This window comes from Leptodactylus fuscus, chromosome 1 (genome assembly GCF_031893055.1).
Source record: "Leptodactylus fuscus isolate aLepFus1 chromosome 1, aLepFus1.hap2, whole genome shotgun sequence".
NCBI lineage: Eukaryota > Metazoa > Chordata > Amphibia > Anura > Leptodactylidae > Leptodactylus > Leptodactylus fuscus.
Genome location: NC_134265.1, coordinates 122,925,410 through 122,945,630, shown reverse-complemented (window position 1 = coordinate 122,945,630; position 20,221 = coordinate 122,925,410). Strand labels below are relative to the sequence as shown.

At 40.3% G+C, this 20,221-nt stretch overlaps 1 protein-coding gene across 2 annotated transcripts; it reads left to right on the top strand.

Annotated features, from left to right (window-relative positions):
• The first annotated feature begins 2,276 nt into the window (after window positions 1-2,276).
• Window positions 2,277-18,227, top strand: USP30 (ubiquitin specific peptidase 30). Of its 2 annotated transcripts, none has more exons than XM_075262861.1 (13): window positions 2,277-2,411; window positions 3,682-3,791; window positions 4,168-4,347; window positions 6,637-6,740; window positions 8,359-8,457; window positions 9,448-9,490; window positions 9,628-9,722; window positions 10,521-10,580; window positions 12,644-12,730; window positions 13,369-13,449; window positions 14,135-14,336; window positions 16,330-16,438; window positions 17,686-18,226. In XM_075262861.1, the coding sequence occupies exons 1-13, from the start codon at window positions 2,341-2,343 to the stop codon at window positions 17,948-17,950; spliced, it is 1,506 nt and encodes a 501-aa protein (XP_075118962.1). In that variant the 5' UTR covers window positions 2,277-2,340; the 3' UTR covers window positions 17,951-18,226. The 2 variants fall into 2 exon arrangements, with proteins under 2 accessions (XP_075118962.1, XP_075118970.1); XM_075262869.1 differs by having other exon boundaries at window positions 2,329-2,460; window positions 17,686-18,227.
• The last annotated feature ends 1,994 nt before the right edge of the window (window positions 18,228-20,221 follow it).

Here is a 20,221-nt window from a genome sequence, read left to right as displayed (position 1 = left end):
GCTGCTAGGACCCCTCTTACCTGCTTGGATCCTTGCTGTCCTGCCGTGATGCCCAGAAGAGTGTCTCTGCGTCTCCATAGACACACTTCCTATATAGCCTGCAATACACGTGTATTGCAGGCTATAGTACTGGACCAGCAATCAGAGTATTGCTGGTCCAAGTACACTAATAGGACAAATAAAAAATGTGAAAAAAGTGTAAAAAATAAATAAAGTGTGTGAAATAAATAAATAAATAAATTAATAAAGCCCCAAAATTCCCTTTTTCTATAGCAAATGAGTTATTAAAAAAAACCACCTAAAAAATAATAAAAACAATGCATATTTGGTATCGCCGCGTCCGTAACAATCTGTACCACAAAACTAAAACATTATTTCACCTATATGGTAAATGTCGGGAAAAAAAACGGAAAAAAAACGCCGGAAATAATGTTTTTTTGCCATCTCACCTTAAAAAATATGCTATAAAAAGTGATCAAAAAGTCGTATGTACACCAAAATAGTACCAATGAAAAGCACAGGTTGTCTTGCAAAAAATAAGCCCTCAACCAACTCTGTCAATCGAAAAATAAAAATGTTACGCACCTCAGAAGATGGCGATGCAAAAAACATTGATTTATGTCCCCAAATGGGTTTTTGTTCGGCAAAATTACTAATGCATAAAAAAACCTATAAATGAGGTATCGCCGTAACCGTAACGACTGGGTACAGACCAGTTTTGCAGCTTACAAGAGAAAAAACAATAGAAGAGACCCCCAAAGCGACCCCCCCCCCCCAATCATAGGAGCTATTTTGACATAGTAGGGAATTTGGTGCTCCCAATGTCCTCCGCATCACTTACATATTACCTCTTCACCATCCGCTGTGCATTCACGTCTGGGATACTAATACTCACTACACCCCCTGATAAATTCTTTGAGGGGTGCAGTTTCCAAAATGGGGTCACTTTTGGAGGTTTCCCACTATTGTGGTACTTCTAGGGCTCTGTAAATGCAACATGGTATCTAAAAACCATCCTAATGAAATTGCTGCTCGAAATCCCTAAAGGTGCTCTTTGATTTTGAGGACACGTATTGAGTCACGTTGCACAGTAGGGCCACATATGGAATATTTCTACAAACTGCAGAATCACAGAAATAAATATTATGGTATGTTTTGCTGTTAACCCCTTCATTGTTATGGAAAAATGTGATTTGAAATGGAAAATGTGCATAAAAAAGTGACATTTGGAAATTTCACCTTCATTTTGCATTAATTCCTGTGGAACACCTAAAGGGTTAATAAAGTTCCTATATACAATTTTGAATAGTTTGAAGACTACCGTTTCAAAAATGGGGTCATTTATGGGTCTTTTCTATTATATAGGCCCCTCAAAGTCACTTCACAACTAAATAGGTCCCTAGAATACAAAATCTTGAAATTTTCTTGAAAATCTGACAATTTGCTACTAAAGTTACAAGCCTTCTAACTTCCTAGGAAAGTAAAAAGACATTGAAGAAACAATGCCAATATAAAGTAGACATATGGGAAATGTTCATTAGGAAGAATTTTGTGTGTTATGACTGTCTGTGTTTTCACGAGAATAACAGAAACTTTCAAAATTGATAATTTTATGAAATTTTCAGTTTATTGTCCGTTTTCTAACAAACAAACGCAAAGTATAATGACCAAAATTTACCACCAACATAAACTACAATGTGTCACGAAAAAACAATCTTGGAATCACCTGGATAGGTAAATGCAATATGAAGCAATCCTCACATAAAGTAAAAGACGTCATATTAGAAAAACAGGGTCTGAGCCTTAAGGCCCAAAGTACCCTGCGTCCTTAAGGGGTTAATTTTGTACATAGCAATATTTTGTAAAACTGACCCTAGGGGGCACTCTAGTAGTTTCTACTTGGAGGCAATGCCATTGCTCGCTGCCTGGTACTGCTTATGGGGTGTGAGCAGTGTTTGGGGGGCTGAGCTTATGTGGGAAAACCATAGCCTGCTCATGACTGCGGGGTATCAGCTGGGCACTAGCGCTGCTTTAGGAGTTGCTTTCCAGCTACGAGCAATCTCCGCACTTATGTCCGCTCCAGCTTTGCGCATGCCGCCCGCCCGTCCGTCCGTTAGACTGTAGACGAGGACAGTGTAACGTGCTGGTGCAGCGCTCTATGCACAGCAGTAAGGCCTAGGTTACCATGGGAACTAACCCCCAGCAGCAGCAGTAGTCCGTAATGCGGTCCGCTCACTTTACAGCCCCGTGCTGAATTTCCCGGCGCTCTAACTTCAGTGTCCTGCAGGAACAAGAGAAAGGAATTATTAGTTCCGTTTTGCGGTGTCCGCTCTGGGCGTGATGCTCAGCGGCTCGTCCCGGGCCTCTGAAGGGAGAGTCGGCGTGTCATTACGCAGAGGTGCTGGTGTCAGGTTAGAAGCGGGCCTTGTGGGCAGTGGATGAGTGCAGACATATGTGGTTGTGGGTTGTGTAGGACGATACGTAGGCCTCAGGTGCTCCTAGTGCAGACTGTACAGAGTTCACTATGACTCTATAGCCTATACACGCTGTCCCTGCACCTGGCTGGTGTACGGGCCCTGCCTCATTGCAGTTATATTTACAGTCATATCTTCAGTATATTATAGATAATCCTACAGTTATTAGTCCTCATCTCCTCATGAAATATTTTGGTAAAGAGAATACTAAGTAATAATAAACACTAGTTAAAAGGGAACTCTACCTTAAATCTCATGCTGACACGTGATCTAAATATGTCAGGACATGGCATTAAGGCTACGTTCACATCTGCGTCTCTTCATCAATGTTCACAGAAGTCCTGTCTGTTCTTCTAGGACAGTGCTGATGTAAGTGGAGCATAAAGGGGTTATCACAAAGTTAAAAAAGTATATCAGATGTAATAACAATAATACAGTACACACCACTTCAACCCTCTACCAATGCTCCGGTGTTCCTCCACTGGTCTTTGCAGCCAGTCACTGTCTCTTAGGCTGAATGTAGTGGGGTCAGAAATATTGTCCCCGTCTCCTTTTATCTGTCCATTATCTTATTTAACATAGTTTAATCTGCACATATTGAATTTTTTTATTCTGTAAGCCATTTTCCAAAGAAATTAAAGATGTCAGAGAATTATTTTTTTTTAACATGTATAGGTGGCGCAAAACAGGTGCAATAAAAATTGTTCTTTCCTTCTCCGGGCACTCAGTTTCCAGTGGCAGCTGCTGTTTACAGAGTCCCTGGCTCGTGCTGTTTTCTGAGGTGGCCATTGCAGCCCCCAGCAGTCACCTCTTCACAAATGATGCATGAGTGCAGTGACGTGTCATTTCTGAAGAAATCATTGAGAGGTGCTTTCTTATCTTGGAAGTACCAGATATTGGAGAAAATAAAGCGAGTATGATGTTAAGAGGATTCCTTAGAAAACTCTACATGAATATTCAAAGAAGAAATTGTATTTTGGATGTAAATGGAAGAGTTCAGTTTACATGTGTCAAAAATGTAAAGCTTGTAAAAAAATATGAACAAAGCCTTATGTTGCTAGCCGTGATGACCTTATACGTCACTAGATAAGATGATGAGGCTGTGATATTAGAATATAATTTATATAAATTATTGTATTTCCAGAGTTACAGTATGAGACTGCTTACTGCTTTTACTGATTTTGCCATTTCTTCTCTTTTACTTTAGATGTAAGATGATGAAGAACTGGGGCATGATAGGTGGGATTGCTGCAGCTCTGGCAGCTGGAATATATGTTCTGTGGGGACCCATCACAGACAGAAAAAAGCGCAAGAAAGGTTAGATAAATTAATGTGTAACCATCGGCTAATGCTTAGAAGCTGCATATCTATGTATGCTTTTGACCATCTGTATAGTAGCTAGAATAACTACAGAGATGGTGTAATCATTATTATTAATCCTTAAGTGGTGTCCAAAAATGCAGCCCCATGGGATATATTTTGGCTGAGAATGTTAGCTGTAAGACTTTGTTGTTCTAGAACCAGAAGGGACCCTCAGTCCAAACAGAAAATGTCTAAACTAACATGAAATCCATTACACACAGATACAGCATAGGAGGTTGCAGGAGTATTGTCAAAGTTAATTCTGTGCCTTTGAATGAACTATTCCATTATAATGGTGTTGTTTACTATTTTGTGTTTTTCTATTTGTTAGGTCTTGTACCTGGTCTGTTAAATTTGGGTAACACTTGTTTTATGAACTCCTTGCTGCAAAGTTTATCTTCCTGCCCATCTTTTATTCATTGGTTGGAGGAATTCACATCACAGTACCAACTTGAACAAAAGGATACAGCACATCAGTACCTGTCTGTTACTCTGCTGCAGCTTTTAAAAGGTAACATTAAAACAAAGCTTTAAAGGGGATCTATCAGCAAAATTTTGCTGTATGAGCCCCACATATGCGTTAATAGCCTTTAAAAAAGGCTATTCAGGCACTGGTAATCTTATTTTAAACCCCCCTGTTTTAAAATAAAACCATAAAAACATTTATGCAAATTATACTATTATTATTATCGTGCACGGTGGGCGGTCATGCACTGTCATACGTCATGTTCTGGCACGCCTTCCTCTTCTTTCTTCTTGTTTCAGCGACGCCCTCTGGTCCTGGCTCTTCCTCGGCTTCATCGTCCTCTTCTTCCGGCGGGATTGGTTCATATTCGGCGCGTGCACAGTATCGCTCCCTCCATAGTGCTATTGCGCATGCTCCGGTGCCATTTTTCTCAGTGGCAGTACGCTTGTGTCCTTGAGGCAAGCGATACTGTGCACGCGCCGGATTTGAACCAATCCTGGCAGAAGAAGAGCACAATGAAGTCGGGGAAGAGCCAGGACCGGAGGGCGCCGCCGAAAGAAGAGGAAGGCGTGCCAGAAGATGACGTCAGACAGTGCATGACCACCCAGCGTGCACGGTAAGTATAATTTTCATATTCGTTTTTAGGGTTTTATTTTAAAATGGGGGGCAGGGGTTTAAAATAACATTAGCGGTGCCTGAATAGCCTTTTTAAAGGCTATTAAAGGGGTATTCCCACCTCACATACTCATCAGTCTTTACTGCTGTAAAATCTTCTTTCTTCCTGGTTTCTTGCATCATTTGGTGGGCGGGGTTTCACATGCAACCTGCCGTTTAGCTCCGCCCCCAAATGCATGTGTAGCTCCGCCCACCCATATTGGACTATGAAGTACAGGCAGCAGCAACTCCATTCTGTGTTACATACAGAGACTGCCTGTCTCTGCCATAATGAACACAACTGAATTAGCTAACCTGATAACTGGGAGAACAGAAGAAATGAAAGCAGCTCATCTCCTCTATCTGAGAGCAGGAAGCTAGGTCACGTTGTGTAGACACAGGAATAGCTAGAAACACAGGCTCACTCCCGTGCACTTAGCCCCTCCTCCCTCCCCCCTGAGAGCAGCAGATACATCACTTGACTCATGAGCAGCTAAGTCAGGGCTGTGGCCACAAAGAATTGAATAAAGTAAGATAGTGGAGAAACACAGCAGTTTTGCTGAAGCAATGTATTTAGGAAAAGTCTTAAATCCACATTAACAAGCAGTATAGATAGGATCCTTGTGATGGGACAACCCCTTTAAGTCATATGTGGGGCTCATACAGCATAATTTTGCTGATAGAGCCCCTTTAAATGCTTAAAAAATGTGGAAAACCTAATAAAACAGAACTTTTATTATATACGGGTAAAATTTGGTCATGCAAGAAAATAAAACACCATATACCTGGTGTGAATTCCCTCTTTCATAGAAGCAGAGGTAGGATACATACATCAAAGATCAATCATGAGTGCAAAGATATTAAATTATGCCCCAATCCTGTGCTATATAGTGTGAATGGGTGCAGCACCTCTTCTACTGAAATAATAGGATCGCACAGCAACACTGGGGTATTGCAGCACTGTTCCTATTACTTGAATAGGAGCGGTGTTGCCTGTTCACTAGCAGCTTCTGACACCCGGAGGCTGCTAGAACAGCTGATTCGACCCCAAGAGATCATATACTGATGACCTGTCCTGTGTGGATAGGTCATCGGTATGAAAAATAAGTTTGGGGCCAGAAAAGGGATTGTCCAGGAATAGGACAAATCACAAAGGAGGCAAAACATAAGAAAAAAAAAAAATCATACTCTCCTGTCCCTGGCGCTCTGCCTGTCCTTTCAGACGTGTGACATGCCTTTGCCACACGTAAATCCTGTGCTGCATGTGACTGCTGAGGCGTGGATGGAAAGGACTTGGTGACATCACTCACATACGTTCCTAGATCCTTTCTTGTGGCCCATCAGAGGCATACGCAGTTACGTGCAGCACAGGACTTCCAGTGGTGAAGACACGGTGCACGCCCAAACAGACATTCGCACTGGACAACAGAACACTGAGGACATGTAAATATAATTTTTCTTTTTAAATTTTTCACCTTCCCTGATCTGCTCTGTACAACCCTTTTAAGTACAGCATATGACAACAACTAAAAGAAAAAATTCATCACGATGCATTTAAAAGGCATTGATGGTTGGCTAAAAATGCTGTAAATTGACATGTAAAATACTTAGTGTACGATCAGCTCTATCTCTGGTCTAGAAAATTTTTCACTGTTCAGTACTTGATTTCTATCATTTCAGCATTGTCTAATCAGGAGGCTACAGAAGATGATGTGTTAGATGCCAGTCCTCTTCTAGATGTCTTGAGGACTTACCGGTGGCAAATCTCTTCTTTTGAAGAGCAGGTTTGTAAATTTCTGCTTTCCTTTTGTGCGAGTGTTGTATTTTCTTCAAAATTTGATTGTATTCTGTATAGTTTGAAAAATAAGAACCTTGGCTAATTCACCTTAAATGCATATTCGGTGAAGTGATATATATATTCCTTTAACTTAAGTGAAAATAAATACCCGCTTGTCTGAGCGCTAACTAAACAGTAGGTTAACCTAACTATACATGTGACTTACTTCCCGCCACACGAACAAGACATGAGCAATATTGTTTCACCAGACTCAAGGTTTCAGGACACAACCACACACCTCATGGAACTGCCATGAACTGCGCGCTCTTCAGCCTTTTATGGGTCAGTAATGACCCCAGGATCTACACCTGGGCTGAGGCCTACTCCAGAACCACACATACGTCAGAAACCTGGGGCTGATATACCTGGAGTCCAGAACTTTGGCTGTTACCGTCTCACATCACAATATTTATATATATATATATATAGAGAGAGAGAGAGAGAGAGAGAGAGAGAGAGAGATCTTGTTGTAATGGTTTTGGATCCAATTTATTATATGTACAAAACCACTTGGGTGAGAGTAATAACTTTATATTTCATTATAGAATAAAATATAAAGTTATTACTCTCATCCACAAGGCTCTCCATAATGCCGCACCTCCCTACATTTCTTCCCTCATCTGTCTACCGCCCAACCCGTGTTCTCCGCTCACTCAATGACCTAACACTTACATCCTCTATTATCAGAACCTCCCACGCTCGTATACAAGACTTCTCCGGAGCTGCACCACTTCTCTGGAATGCTCTACCCCGGACAATAAGATTAACTCCCAACTTCTACAGTTTCAAACGCAAACTAAAGACGCATCTTTTCAGACAAGCCTATCACAATTCCTAATGCACAAAATTGTCTGAACACTGTATAAGCAATGCCGCCCCTGCTACCTCTTGTGTCACCCCCTCTACCTCATAGATTGTAAGCTCTTTTGAGCAGGGCCCTCAGTCCCATTGTGTGAAATGACGTTCTTTGTTATGTATGTCTGTATCTGAACCCTATAAATTGTACAGTGCTGCGGAATATGTTGGCGCTATATAAATAAAATGTATATATATATATATATTGGGCCAGTGTCAGAGTGCAGTATACACTGAAGTGTTCTTCTGCAGAACAGGAGTTACAGTGTAGTGAATAGAGTCTGCATCACACTTCTCAAAACATTAGTCATTGTTCTTTACACTTGCATGCATCATAGAAAACTTTTAGTAAAATAATTTCAAGCAACTTTGCCTAGCAACAGCTTTGTTGCAGTTAGGTTCTCTCTACACCTGCATCTGATGCTCCATAGGGATCCTCTATCACATTTGACGAGAAGAATAGAGCTGTATTCAGTAGTGTTCTTCTATATGAGGGACACTACAATAAAAACGGACATCAGCTGAGTTTATTGGGTGCTATTGAGATAACAGATCCAATTTTTGCTTTTCTGCTCATTTGAAGGAACATAAAACCAGAAATGACAGCTTTATGTCTCCCAGTTATTGGAAAAAACCCAATAAAACATAAATTTTACTTAAATTAAACAATAAAAGGCTGCTTCACATTAAGTGTGTTTTTACTTGTACAGGATGCCCATGAGTTGTTTCATGTGTTGACCTCTTCATTGGAAGATGAGAAAGATCATCAGCCTCATGTAACACATCTGTTTGATGTCAGTGCATTAGAAGTAAGTAATATATTTAAAACTGAAAGGAGATGTGACAGGTCTCTTTAAAATGGTTGTTTCATCACAGACACTTAAAGAGGTATTCCCATGACGCTTTTTCACTAACCTGCAGGCTGTTGTGCTCTCTTCGCTTCCTGCTTTTCTCGGCACATAGGTGGGCAGGGTTTCACTTGCATGGGATTGGTTGTAAATGAATTACCACAGTGTGAAGCTGATGTAGCAGAGCTGGATTTGAGTCAGTTTGCATTACATACAGAGGTGACGGACTCCCTATCTCAGCCCTTATCAGCCAAATTCAATTAAACCAATTAAGAGCTCAGAAATCCCGGGGCTCTCTGAGAAGCTCCACTACTTATTAGACACAAACAGCTCAGAGCTGCTCCCAGCCCCTCCCTACCCCTCTGAGAGCAGGCAGCTACATCACTTGACAAATGAGCAGATAATCCCAAGGGCCATAGAAACAGAGTGTAAACAATGAAGTGAATAAACTAAGATAGCGGCCAAACAAAGCAGTTTTGATAAAGCAATGCATTTAGGAAAAGTCTTAAATCCACATAAACTAGCAGTATAGATAGGATCCTTGTGATGGGACAACCCCTTTAACCCCTATCCACAAGATAGAGGATAATCGTCAGATTGCTGTGGGTCTTACTGCTGGGGGGCCTGAATGTCCCCTAAATTCTCATGTGAATGAAGCTCCACTGCACTAGCATGACCAGTGCTCTAGTCACTTAAATCTGACTGCTTGAGATCTTTAGGATAAGGTTTTAATAAGTTCCTCATTTTCTTTAATATATGGTCTAATGGGGTATGGAGGATTTCTTGGGGCACGATTAGTAGGACCTCAACATTGGTACTATGAATAGCCCCTGCATGGCATGACAAGTATTCTGGTGACTTAGATTGTCCTTATAATATTGAGTAACATGGCTGATAAAAGATACATACGGTTGAAATTTTTTTGTGTGATAGTGTTTGTTTCTATTTCAGCTTCCTCAGAGCACCGACAGACAAATTCACTGCAGGACCCAAGGTATGTTCTAGTAGACTTTTGCTGCAAAATCATTTTTGTTTATTGAAATAAAAGATGGGAGACTCTGGTTTTTCTTGTCTTTGAATAATAATAAAGAAGTTAATTAATATGTCTTAAGTAACTGATCTCCAATTTAGGGGTTTTAAACCCCATTCCCAGGCAGTGGAAGTCTCAGCACCCTTTTCATGGAAGACTAACCAGTAACATGATATGCAAGCACTGTCAACAGCAGGTAAGAATATACCTGTTTTTGTTGTTTGTTTTTTGAGGAAAAAAGTCTCATGTGATTTCAACTATTGCAGAAATGTGCAACATGTTTCTTATAGGTATGATTGCAAATTTTATTTTGTTTTGCTTTTTCTGCTATTCAGCAATATTCTTAGATTGAGTACATGCCTTTTGTACTAGTATAGTCAGGTTCCCTGTTGAATGGCGCAGAGGTGCTAGGAAACGCGTAGGGACTGTTTTGGTAGATGCAGCTTTGTACTGCCTTTGTAAGGGCAGGAGTCACTTATATAGAGACCAGGGCAAGACTTTGAGGGGCAGACTAGGGATTGGTGCCTTTCTCCCTGCCATCATCTCCTCACCAAGCTGACATCTGCATTCAAGTGGGTAAGATCCACCCATTTAATTTAAGTATTTACTTTTGGATTTTGCTTTCTCTACCTTAGAGCCTTGTTTTTAGTTGGTGATATTATTATAACTACATATAATAAATGGTATGTTTTATTATTACATCAATGCTGTTATTGATTTAGATTGTGTTGCTGGCGTTCCCCTCGCGTACCTCTTCTAATTGAGTAATGTGTATGTTTGATTCTACTTTTTGCTTTTTGTGTGTTTTATGTAAGTCACCAAAGACTTTAGGTGGCATTGAAGACTTAAAAATTATTTCTAATTTCTCATATTAAAATCTTTGTATTTAAGTGAGAATAGTGTGTGGGCATATAGTACTGTATTTTATGTCATATTTCCATTCCGCCTCAAAAAAGCAAAGCTTTTTGTCAATTTAATCTCTTTTTCCTTTTAGAGCCCAATGCGATATGACACCTTTGACAGCTTGTCCTTAAGTATACCTTCTTCTTCTTGGGTATGTTTGATAAGAGAGCATATTACGGAGTTATTGTCTTTCCACAGATTTTAGTAAAAGAGACTACCATAAAATGTGATGCTAAAACAATATTCTGACAGAGAAACTTGAAAGGTTCATTACACACAGAGCAACAATACAACCCTGTTACATGCTATACATGTATTCATACCTTTTTTGTCACACTCTTGCTCCCCGTGTATACAGCAAGAGTGAGCTTTGCTTCAGCAGCAGCCCATATAAGTAGTAAAAAACAATTTCCAACTTGCATTGCTGACATCTTTTCCAGGCTGCTCCTCTTGTATTCCTATGGCTGCTGAAGAGCAAGAAGTCTCCATCCTCTTGTGTATTCCATATTGTGCTCCTTCACTGCTCAGCCTTGTCTATTAGTTGCCAGTTAGACTCTCCTATCTTTTTTTGTTTACCCACATATAGCTCCTATTGCTGGGTCTGTGCATAGAAGTAAAAGGGGATATCTAGGTAGTTGCACTGTATTCACTGCAGTGGATGGTGCCACTTAATAATGTACATGCTGCAATCCTATCACACCAGTTCTGAGAATTTTACACCTCTGCCTGGGGTCCAGAGTTGGTGCTGATGCATCAACTCTGAATCATGTGACCACACTACTTCTGCCTGCCCTCGGAGTAAAGCAGAATTGTTCACATGATCCACCGGCAGCACAGGAAACCTGACTTGAAGACTTTGGCCCCTAGGCAGTACTATAGAGTCCTCAGAATTGGTGTGATGGGGAGCAACAATGTATGATAGTAAGTGGGAACATCTACTCCAGGGGTGCTCACACTTTGTCAGCATGTGAGCTACTGTATTACATGACCAAGTCGAAAGATCTACTACCCACTTCTTGTGGACGGGGCCGGGGTGGGCCTGTGGGCGGAGCGTGAGAGCAGGAGACAGCAGCGTTCTGTGGCCGCCCAGGGATCCCCGCTGTCTGCTTGTTCACAGCGAAAGCTGACAGTTCTCTCTGGACACTGGCAGGCTGGGGCTGCGGCAGCCCCGCCTGCCAGTGTCCACAGATGACTCTCAGCCTGCGCTGTGAACAAGCAGCACCCCGGCCCCCTCCATCCCTAAGAGCGGCCTGCAAGTGTCCGGAGTGCTTGTTCACAGTGCAGGCTGAGAGTCGACCCATACGTCCATTGCGATCGACGGGTAGATCGCGATCGACGTATTGGGCACCCCTGATCTACTCCATTGAATACACCATGGTACAGATTTCCCTTATGTGTTTTTCAGATGTGAAAGTGTGGTTTAAAATAAATAATTTCAGGCTCTAGCTACAGATATTCTTTGTATTTAGTCATACTCTTAGGCCACATCTTCCCTTTCTTTTTTGCACAGAAGTAGGTAAAACGCAGTCTACAATAAGAGAGTGTTAAAGCCATGATCATGTTTTTTAATTTTAGAATCATAATGTCCATTTCCTAGAACTTTTCACAACTGTGACAAAAATAGCAAATATATTAACACTACACCCAAGCGCTCATGTAAAAAAAGTTTTCTGTCAATATTTGTGAGAAAAATATTATAGCATGCTATGTTAGGCTGCAACGTCAGTATCCTTATTATGGAGATCCTTTCCCCCTGGATTTTACATGAATCAATGTTTTTTTTACATAGAAAGAAACAAAAATAAATTAAAAGTGATCACTCTTTGGGCTAGTTCATACGGGGCAAGAAGGGGCGGGTTTTGGCACGGAATCCTCCTAAAAAATCCACCCCCTCACAATAGAGGTTTATGTAGACCGCTAGTGTTGTTCTTTTCCGCTAGCAGGAACAAAAGAAGCGAGCTGCCCTTTCTTCAGGCGGCTGAGTCAGCCGCTGTGTCCGCCTCGCGACAGCACCCTTCGGACTAGGCCCATTCATTTGGGCCTAATCTGGAGCAATGGGGTGCCGTGCACTGTACCAGCATCCTGTCACGGCAGCTGCGACGGAATGTGCACACGCAGAATCCCTATGTGAACTAGTCCTGTAGGTGCAAAAATGTCTAGGTTTGTATATTCTTATTTTGTAATTAAAATATGTGCGGCTCATTCTCCCATCAGGGCGGTGCCATGACCCTTGATAACTGCCTGCAACATTTCATCTCCACTGAAAGTGTTAAGGATGTTGTCTGTGATAACTGTACCAAAGTAAGTCCTACTTTTTTACTTTACTGAAAGCTGCATCATATTGTACAGTATGTAAAAATTGGCACATTTTACCTGATAACTAATATATATCGAGTATAAATGTTCTTTAGTAATAATTATATCCTCTTGCATCAGTCCTTGTTTCCAGTAAGTGCAAAGTGAAATACCTACTGTAAAGGCAGGGAGCATGGGACTTTTATGTTTCTCTAGGCTCACATTGTATCAGATTTATTAATATTGTCTAATATTGTATAAGTGTAAGAATAGACTGGACAGTTATAAAATGTACAAGATGTATTACAGTGACCCATGTGAAATCTAACACAAGTATAACTTTACACCACCTATTTTTTGTCTTAACTATTACAAAAAAAAAAAAGTGCCGAAATTGTGCCACAGAGCCTGACATTCATAATATGTAGACTCCCCCTGCTGTGAATTGACAGACTTCTTCCAGTTGGCTGTCGGCCGATTATGCAAACCTTGTACATCAGACTCTCCCTTTACTGTCCTGGCCACTGGCTATATGTATTAAACAGGGAGTTTGACCAGTTACACTATAAATATACAGAAGGTATCTTACAAGTTCCCTTCACAGGCTGTAATAAGTATCTTATTCTTTTTTATAATTATTCCAGATTGAAGCTCAAGAAAAAACAAATGGACAATTGGTAGAAGACCAGAAAACAACATTTGTAAAACAGCTGAAGCTGGGAAAGGTGAGTTGTTAGATGGGAGGCTAGGTTCACACCTATGCTGGGCTCTCCGTCATTTGGGTCCTCCGGGTGTCCATTGGGTTCTGCCATTTCTTTATTGAAACCAATGGAGAGAAGAGTCCTCCGTGCAGAACTTTTCTTTGCTGATTTTTAGTGGAATCTGTGGTGAATGAAGTCTCTTATGGAGACTGCAACACAGATGTGAACCTAGCCTGACTAAAAATGACCCTTAAAGTACTGTATAGATCAAAAATAAATAAAGCCTAGCCATCCTTATTGTATCTAGAGAATGATAAACACCTTATAAATTATGGGTCTTTTTTTAAGAATAGATACTTTCTTATAAGTGTTTGTTTTCTCCTTATTAAGAATAAGAATTTTATATCACACTTCAGACAGATAATCATTGATCTGAATGTACTAGGATCATTTCACATTCAAGCAGGAGAAGAGTCCGATAAGAGGAGAAAGAAGCATTTTTTTCCTGATAGTATATAATACAACCTTTCTTATATTCACCTGTACTATTGATTTATGGAAAGTTTGTTTAAATGCTAGTGACCATTTAGGTTTATTCTCAGCAGTAGGTCCTCAGTCACCCAAACATTTTGTTATATGCCACGGGAGCACAGTAATAATTTTAATGTTGAATATTTATTAATTTAATATTGTTATATTTTCTCAATAGCTTCCTCAGTGTTTGTGTATCCACCTGCAGCGACTAAGCTGGTCCAATCAGGGTAGCCCTCTGAAACGTAATGAACATGTTCAGTTTGGTGAATTCTTGACCATGGATAAATATAAGTATCGACTTAGTGGAAATGTTTCCCGCCAGCGTCAATGCCCTTCTAAAGGCGGAACAGTGCAGGCATCATCTGACGTATTAGCAGGTACTTTTAATATCCTAATATTTCTAATTTATTTTATGACTGTCATTATATGATATTGTTGTATATTCATTGAGCAACCATTAAACTTCTAGACTTTTTGTGCTCTGTGAGCAAACACAGGATTTAAAAGGAATCTGTCAGGTCTGTTTTGGACAATAAACTACCAGTGTTTTTGTTGCACATATCCCTTATCCCTACTGTACCCCTGTCCGTGCCCACAGTTTTGTTTTTTTTTGTTTTTTTTTAAACCCTCCTATGCTTGTACTTACAGTGCACTGGGTAAGTTGGAGCAGTACACCTTGGCTTCAGTGCACATGCGTCAGACAATAAGGACACGCTCAGTGAAGCTGAGGTATACTTCACCAACTTCAATAAACAACTGTGTAGGTGCTGGGACCACTAGAGACTCATCCATCGAGATCCATCTGATTGTCACTAGGTACGTATAAGGCTAAGTTCAGTTTTTTGGTCAGGATTTTGGCAGAAATCCACCTCCAAACCCTGAACCAAAAACGCCTCACCCTTCAAAGTATACAAAACGTTTGAGTGTTTTCCGCCAGTGTTTTTTTCCGCTAGCGGCAAAAAAGAAGCAAGTTGTTCATTCTTTTTTGAAGCCTGAGCATTTTCCGGCAAACTGCTTCAATGCAAGTCAATGCGAGCCGTTTTTTTCTGCTCACATTTTTTGGTCAGAAACCTGAAGCATTTTTGGCAAAAGCCAGATCAGGAAATGCCAGGCGGTTTTTTTAAAATATAATTCATGACCACATCCCAAGAGGAAACGGATCAGGAAACTCCTCGAAAAACGCTTCAGGAAACACTTCAAATGGCAAAAAAAACGCCTCAGGAAACTGTTCACTGTTGAAATGGACAGGGTTAAAACTAAGAAGAGCTTATATAGTGTTATAATAGTCTGTAATGGGTGCGGTTTCATCATAGTAGCCTTGGATCACTATGTTATTGATAAGAAGAAGGGGTATATTCCCAAAATCCAATATATGTTAAGACTAAGATATATTTAAATAAAAGTCAACCAGCCATATTTACCAGGATCTTGAGATATTGTTTATCCTGTGAGTGGGTAGTATTAGCAACTTACAGTATACAAAATATTCTGTTCCCATCATACAAATAAATAAAAGCTGAGCAGTTTTTCCAATGACTCATGTTTTATTGGCTGTAGTGATCACATGGTCTAATCGCTTCAGCCAATCAGTGGCAGGTTGAAGTATGCATATATTGTGCTAAATGTAACTACTATGGCAAAACTTCCAAACCTTCCTCTCATCTCCCAGCATGGACTAGCCTAATATAAGTGTTGTTTAACACATAGGCTGTATTTAGCTGAGCAGATTTGCAAAAACTGTCAGAAGGAATAACGGTCTGGGTTGTCAATATCAACCATAGCACCGCTGTCATTCTATTAGAGCAGGGTAATAAAAGGAAAGCTAAGTCTGTATGGCTGCTATAGGCATGACAACGTTACCTAGACACAGACGGCCATGAAATACAAGCTCATACACAGAAAATGAGATGATGTATTCAGGGCTTTGGAATCGGTAGGCCAAAGCTCCAACTGTTCACCTATGACTCCTTCATAAATGGCTGACAGTCCTGGACAAACAGAAGATGCAAAGCTCTTGTAATTCACTAAAATGCCAGTGATTAAGTTCCTATGAAAGTAAATATGCATCAAATTATGTAGCTAATTCATTACAAAATATTAATAATTGTATTGTATACTATAATTAAAAGTAATAAATCATTTTACTTTGAAGCCGGAGTTGGTAACTTTTTCCAACTCCTCACAAAACTGACACCAACTCTGACTTCACAGCCATGGCTGCGTAAATAACAATAATTCAACCATTATTCCTTTTTTGTACAAATGGCATACAGGGAGGACATAGTCTTCTAGAGCCCTCTGTATTACTCCATGCGGCTGGCTTTATTGCTGGTTAGTGTATAACGCTCCAAATTTTCTTTGCTATTATAGCTTCTGATGGCCCTCACAATTCAAAGGCTCAGCTTCTGAATGGAACTTATTCTGCATCCTTACTGTCATCTCCATATACAAATTCCAAGTCTTCCAGCTCAGAGTGCATGTAAGTATTTTGTAGTGCAAAGTTAGGTTTGCTCTGAAATGCATTGCATGTATAAGTAGCTTTATTTTCTCTTTAAGTGACTGTGTACTCAAGAACTCAGAAATTATGTGCAAGTAATTATCTAAAGGAATGATTATCTATTTTCCACTAATCTCAGTTTTGGCTTTTGTTTAGCTCAGTTCTATTAGAACAAACTAGAGTCTAAGGTAGCCTGAAACCCACCTCTTGTATATTCATAGATCCAGGCTGATTCTCACTCCCTCCCCTGCACCTCCTCAGTGACAGAATCATTAGGAAGTCAGTACATGGAAAGTAGATTTCCATTACAGCAATGAATAAATGACCAGAAAGTAATTAACCACCATGGAGAAACAAGAGTATCAGGCAGTTGGCACACATATACTGTAGCATATGAGCCTTAGCAAGGGTAGTGTTATGTTAGAAAAGGAAAGCTGTGTGCTTAAAGTTATGAAATGCTTAACTATAATGCTTACAATGCAAGGACACTGGTTTAAGGTCCTCATGCATTTAGTCCTGTACTGGTAGAACACTGAAAACACCCATATCAGCATTAAAAAAAAAAAATAAATACAAATTTCCTATATCATGCACACAGATTAATGGTCTATTTCTATAATGATAATATGAGCATAGAAGGTGGTGTTCAGCAATCTTTAATCAACAGCTAAAGGTATATGGTATAAGGTCTTGCATTCCGGCAGTGGCATTCCTGGGAAACCCTTGCTATCAATTTATTCAGTTCTAAGGCTATTGCTGGACACCTACTACTTGGCCTGAAGAAGACACCGGCCAGGTGTTGAACCGTGTAGCCATTTTAAGCTGTTGTTCATGTCCTTGGAGCAATAAACAGAACCAATTCATCTCAACCATCCACATTGTTTATTTTTAAGTTTATTACGGATTTTGCTGCCATTAGCGCTCTATCATTTCCCGGTTTTTCTATATATCCTTTTCATTTACGTATCTGCCCAAGACATAAAGGCATGCCGAATTACTCAACAATCTGTCCTTTCTATCTTCGTGTGTTATTTCTTGTGTCACAGCATAGTAAATCTATATTAGCAGTCCAAGGAGTTTTGGTTCTCTAGTTGATTTGCATCTATTGAATTATTTACTAAACTTCTACTATAACTTAATAGCAACTTTTACAATGATTGTCTATAATCTTATATATTGTTCACTTCTGGGTGGACTTTGATACATTTTTCCTTTTATGCTCCTTATAGTACTTCTTCTTATCTGTTCCGTCTCATGGCAGTCATTGTTCATCATGGAGATATGCACTCAGGACATTTTGTTACTTATCGACGTTCCCCTCCAGCAGCTAAGACCCCAAAGCATCAAAGTCAGCAGTGGTTGTGGGTCTCTGATGACACTGTGCGCAGGGCAAACATACAGGAGGTCCTCTCCTCTAATGCTTATCTGCTATTTTATGAGCGTGTGCGCCCAAAATCACACAGCCAAGGAAATGAGACTCGGGCAGAAGAATAAATGTGACTGATCATGAAAAGACTGATTCATGAATTTATATACTCTTGTCCATATTATTCGTTTAATATGAACCTATACGGGGGAATTTAAAGGATGATTAAAAAAGAAATACAGGGAAAAAAAATCCCTTTTTACTGGCATGTGCCCAACCCCACATATACATGCAGTGAGGTTTGCCCAGTATTGTACTGGACCAGGGCTCTGCTTCTAGCAGCTGAAGGAAACGATTGAAAAACTGGGAAAATTACTACAACCAACCTAAGGTAAAAGGAAAATGTTTGTTTTGGTACCGTGTTAGCCAGTGGTTATAAAATATAAAAACAAAAAAAAACTTTGCAAGTCTTCAGTAGGTGATACCTTTTTTAATGGCTAACTCATAATGATGACAGAATATGACGTTTCGAAGCTTTCCTCTGAGCTTCTTCTTCAGATATAACTAAAAAACACTTTCTAGAGGCTGCATATTTATGTACAACAGGACACATAGGGATAGGATTACAGGAGGGAGGGGGGAAGAGGCTTATTACTATATACTTATAACAACAAACAATCAATTGCCAGATCCCCCAGTTCTTATCTTAATGGCTGTCTTAATGATGTGTATAAAAAGACATAAACCCACGTGAGATGTTCATCCCATTGTCCAACGTCTGGAATAGGGTCATGGCCTTGTACTCATAAATCAGTCGCTGTTTCCTTGATTTAAAGTTCCCTTTTAAGATCAAGATTTTCATGTCATTGGTGATATTATGATCTTCCTGGCAAAAATGATTTGGCACGGGAAGATCAGTTCTCTGTTGTTTGATTGTATGGCGATGTGAATTAATTCTCATTCTGAGTTTCTGACCAGTCTCTCCAACATACAGATTTTCAGTGGAACATTTGGTGCAAATGATCAAATACACCACATTAGGTGTGTTACAGGTGAACGTACCTGGGATTTTATATTCCCTGTTAGAGTTTGGTATCTCTATCCTGTCAGTGGTCAGTATGTGGAGGCAGGTCTTGCACCTCTTCTGTCCACATGGGAATGTTCCTTTGTTAGTTGGAGGTGACAGTGAGCTGCTAATAATCATATTCCTGAGGTTTGGTGGCTGTCTGTAGCACAGGAGAGGGGGGTCAGAAAATATGGATTTTAGACGGTTGTCTTTTTGCAGTAGTGGATGTAATTTGCGTGTGATTCCTCTCAGCGTCTCCAGGTGGGGGTTGTATGTGACAACCAGGGGTACCCGAGTGTTCTCCTGTTTGGTATTGTATTTTAATAACTCCGATCTTGGTATCCTGGTGGCTCTGGTGATTTGGTTATCAACTGTTCTTGGATGGTAACCCTGCCTCAAGAATGTGTTTTTGAGGCCCCCAAGGTGTTCGTCCCTATCTGCAGGGTTTGAACATATGCGATGGTATCTGATGGCCTGGCTGTATACAATGGATTTCTTTATGTGTTTCGGATGAAAGCTATCCCATCTTAGGTAGGTAGGGCGGTCAATTGGTTTTCGATACAGCGATGTCTCAATTTTGTTGTCCTGTATCTTGATGACTGCATCCAGGAAGTTTATTTCGGAGAAGGAGTGATTGAGCGTCAGGTTGATGGTGGGATGGAACTGGTTGAACTGTTCATGGAAGGTTTTCAGCTGTTCCTCAGACCCGGTCCAAATGATTAGGATATCATCAATGAAGCGATAGTAGGCCCGAGGCCTAATGGTGCAGGTGGATAGGAAGTCACTCTCAAGCTTGGCCATGAAGAGATTAGCGTACTGTGGCGCCATTTTGCTCCCCATTGCGGTGCCGGTCCGTTGTAAATAGATGCAGTCACCAAAGGAGAAGTAATTGTGAGTGAGGATGAATTTTGTCAGTTTCACCACCGATTCAGCGTTCATACCTCGCTTTTCCATGAAAGGCCATCACAAGTATACTGACCACTGACAGGATAGAGATACCAAACTCTAACAGGGAATATAAAATCCCAGGTACGTTCACCTGTAACACACCTAATGTGGTGTATTTGATCATTTGCACCAAATGTTCCACTGAAAATCTGTATGTTGGAGAGACTGGTCAGAAACTCAGAATGAGAATTAATTCACATCGCCATACAATCAAACAACAGAGAACTGATCTTCCCGTGCCAAATCATTTTTGCCAGGAAGATCATAATATCACCAATGACATGAAAATCTTGATCTTAAAAGGGAACTTTAAATCAAGGAAACAGCGACTGATTTATGAGTACAAGGCCATGACCCTATTCCAGACGTTGGACAATGGGATGAA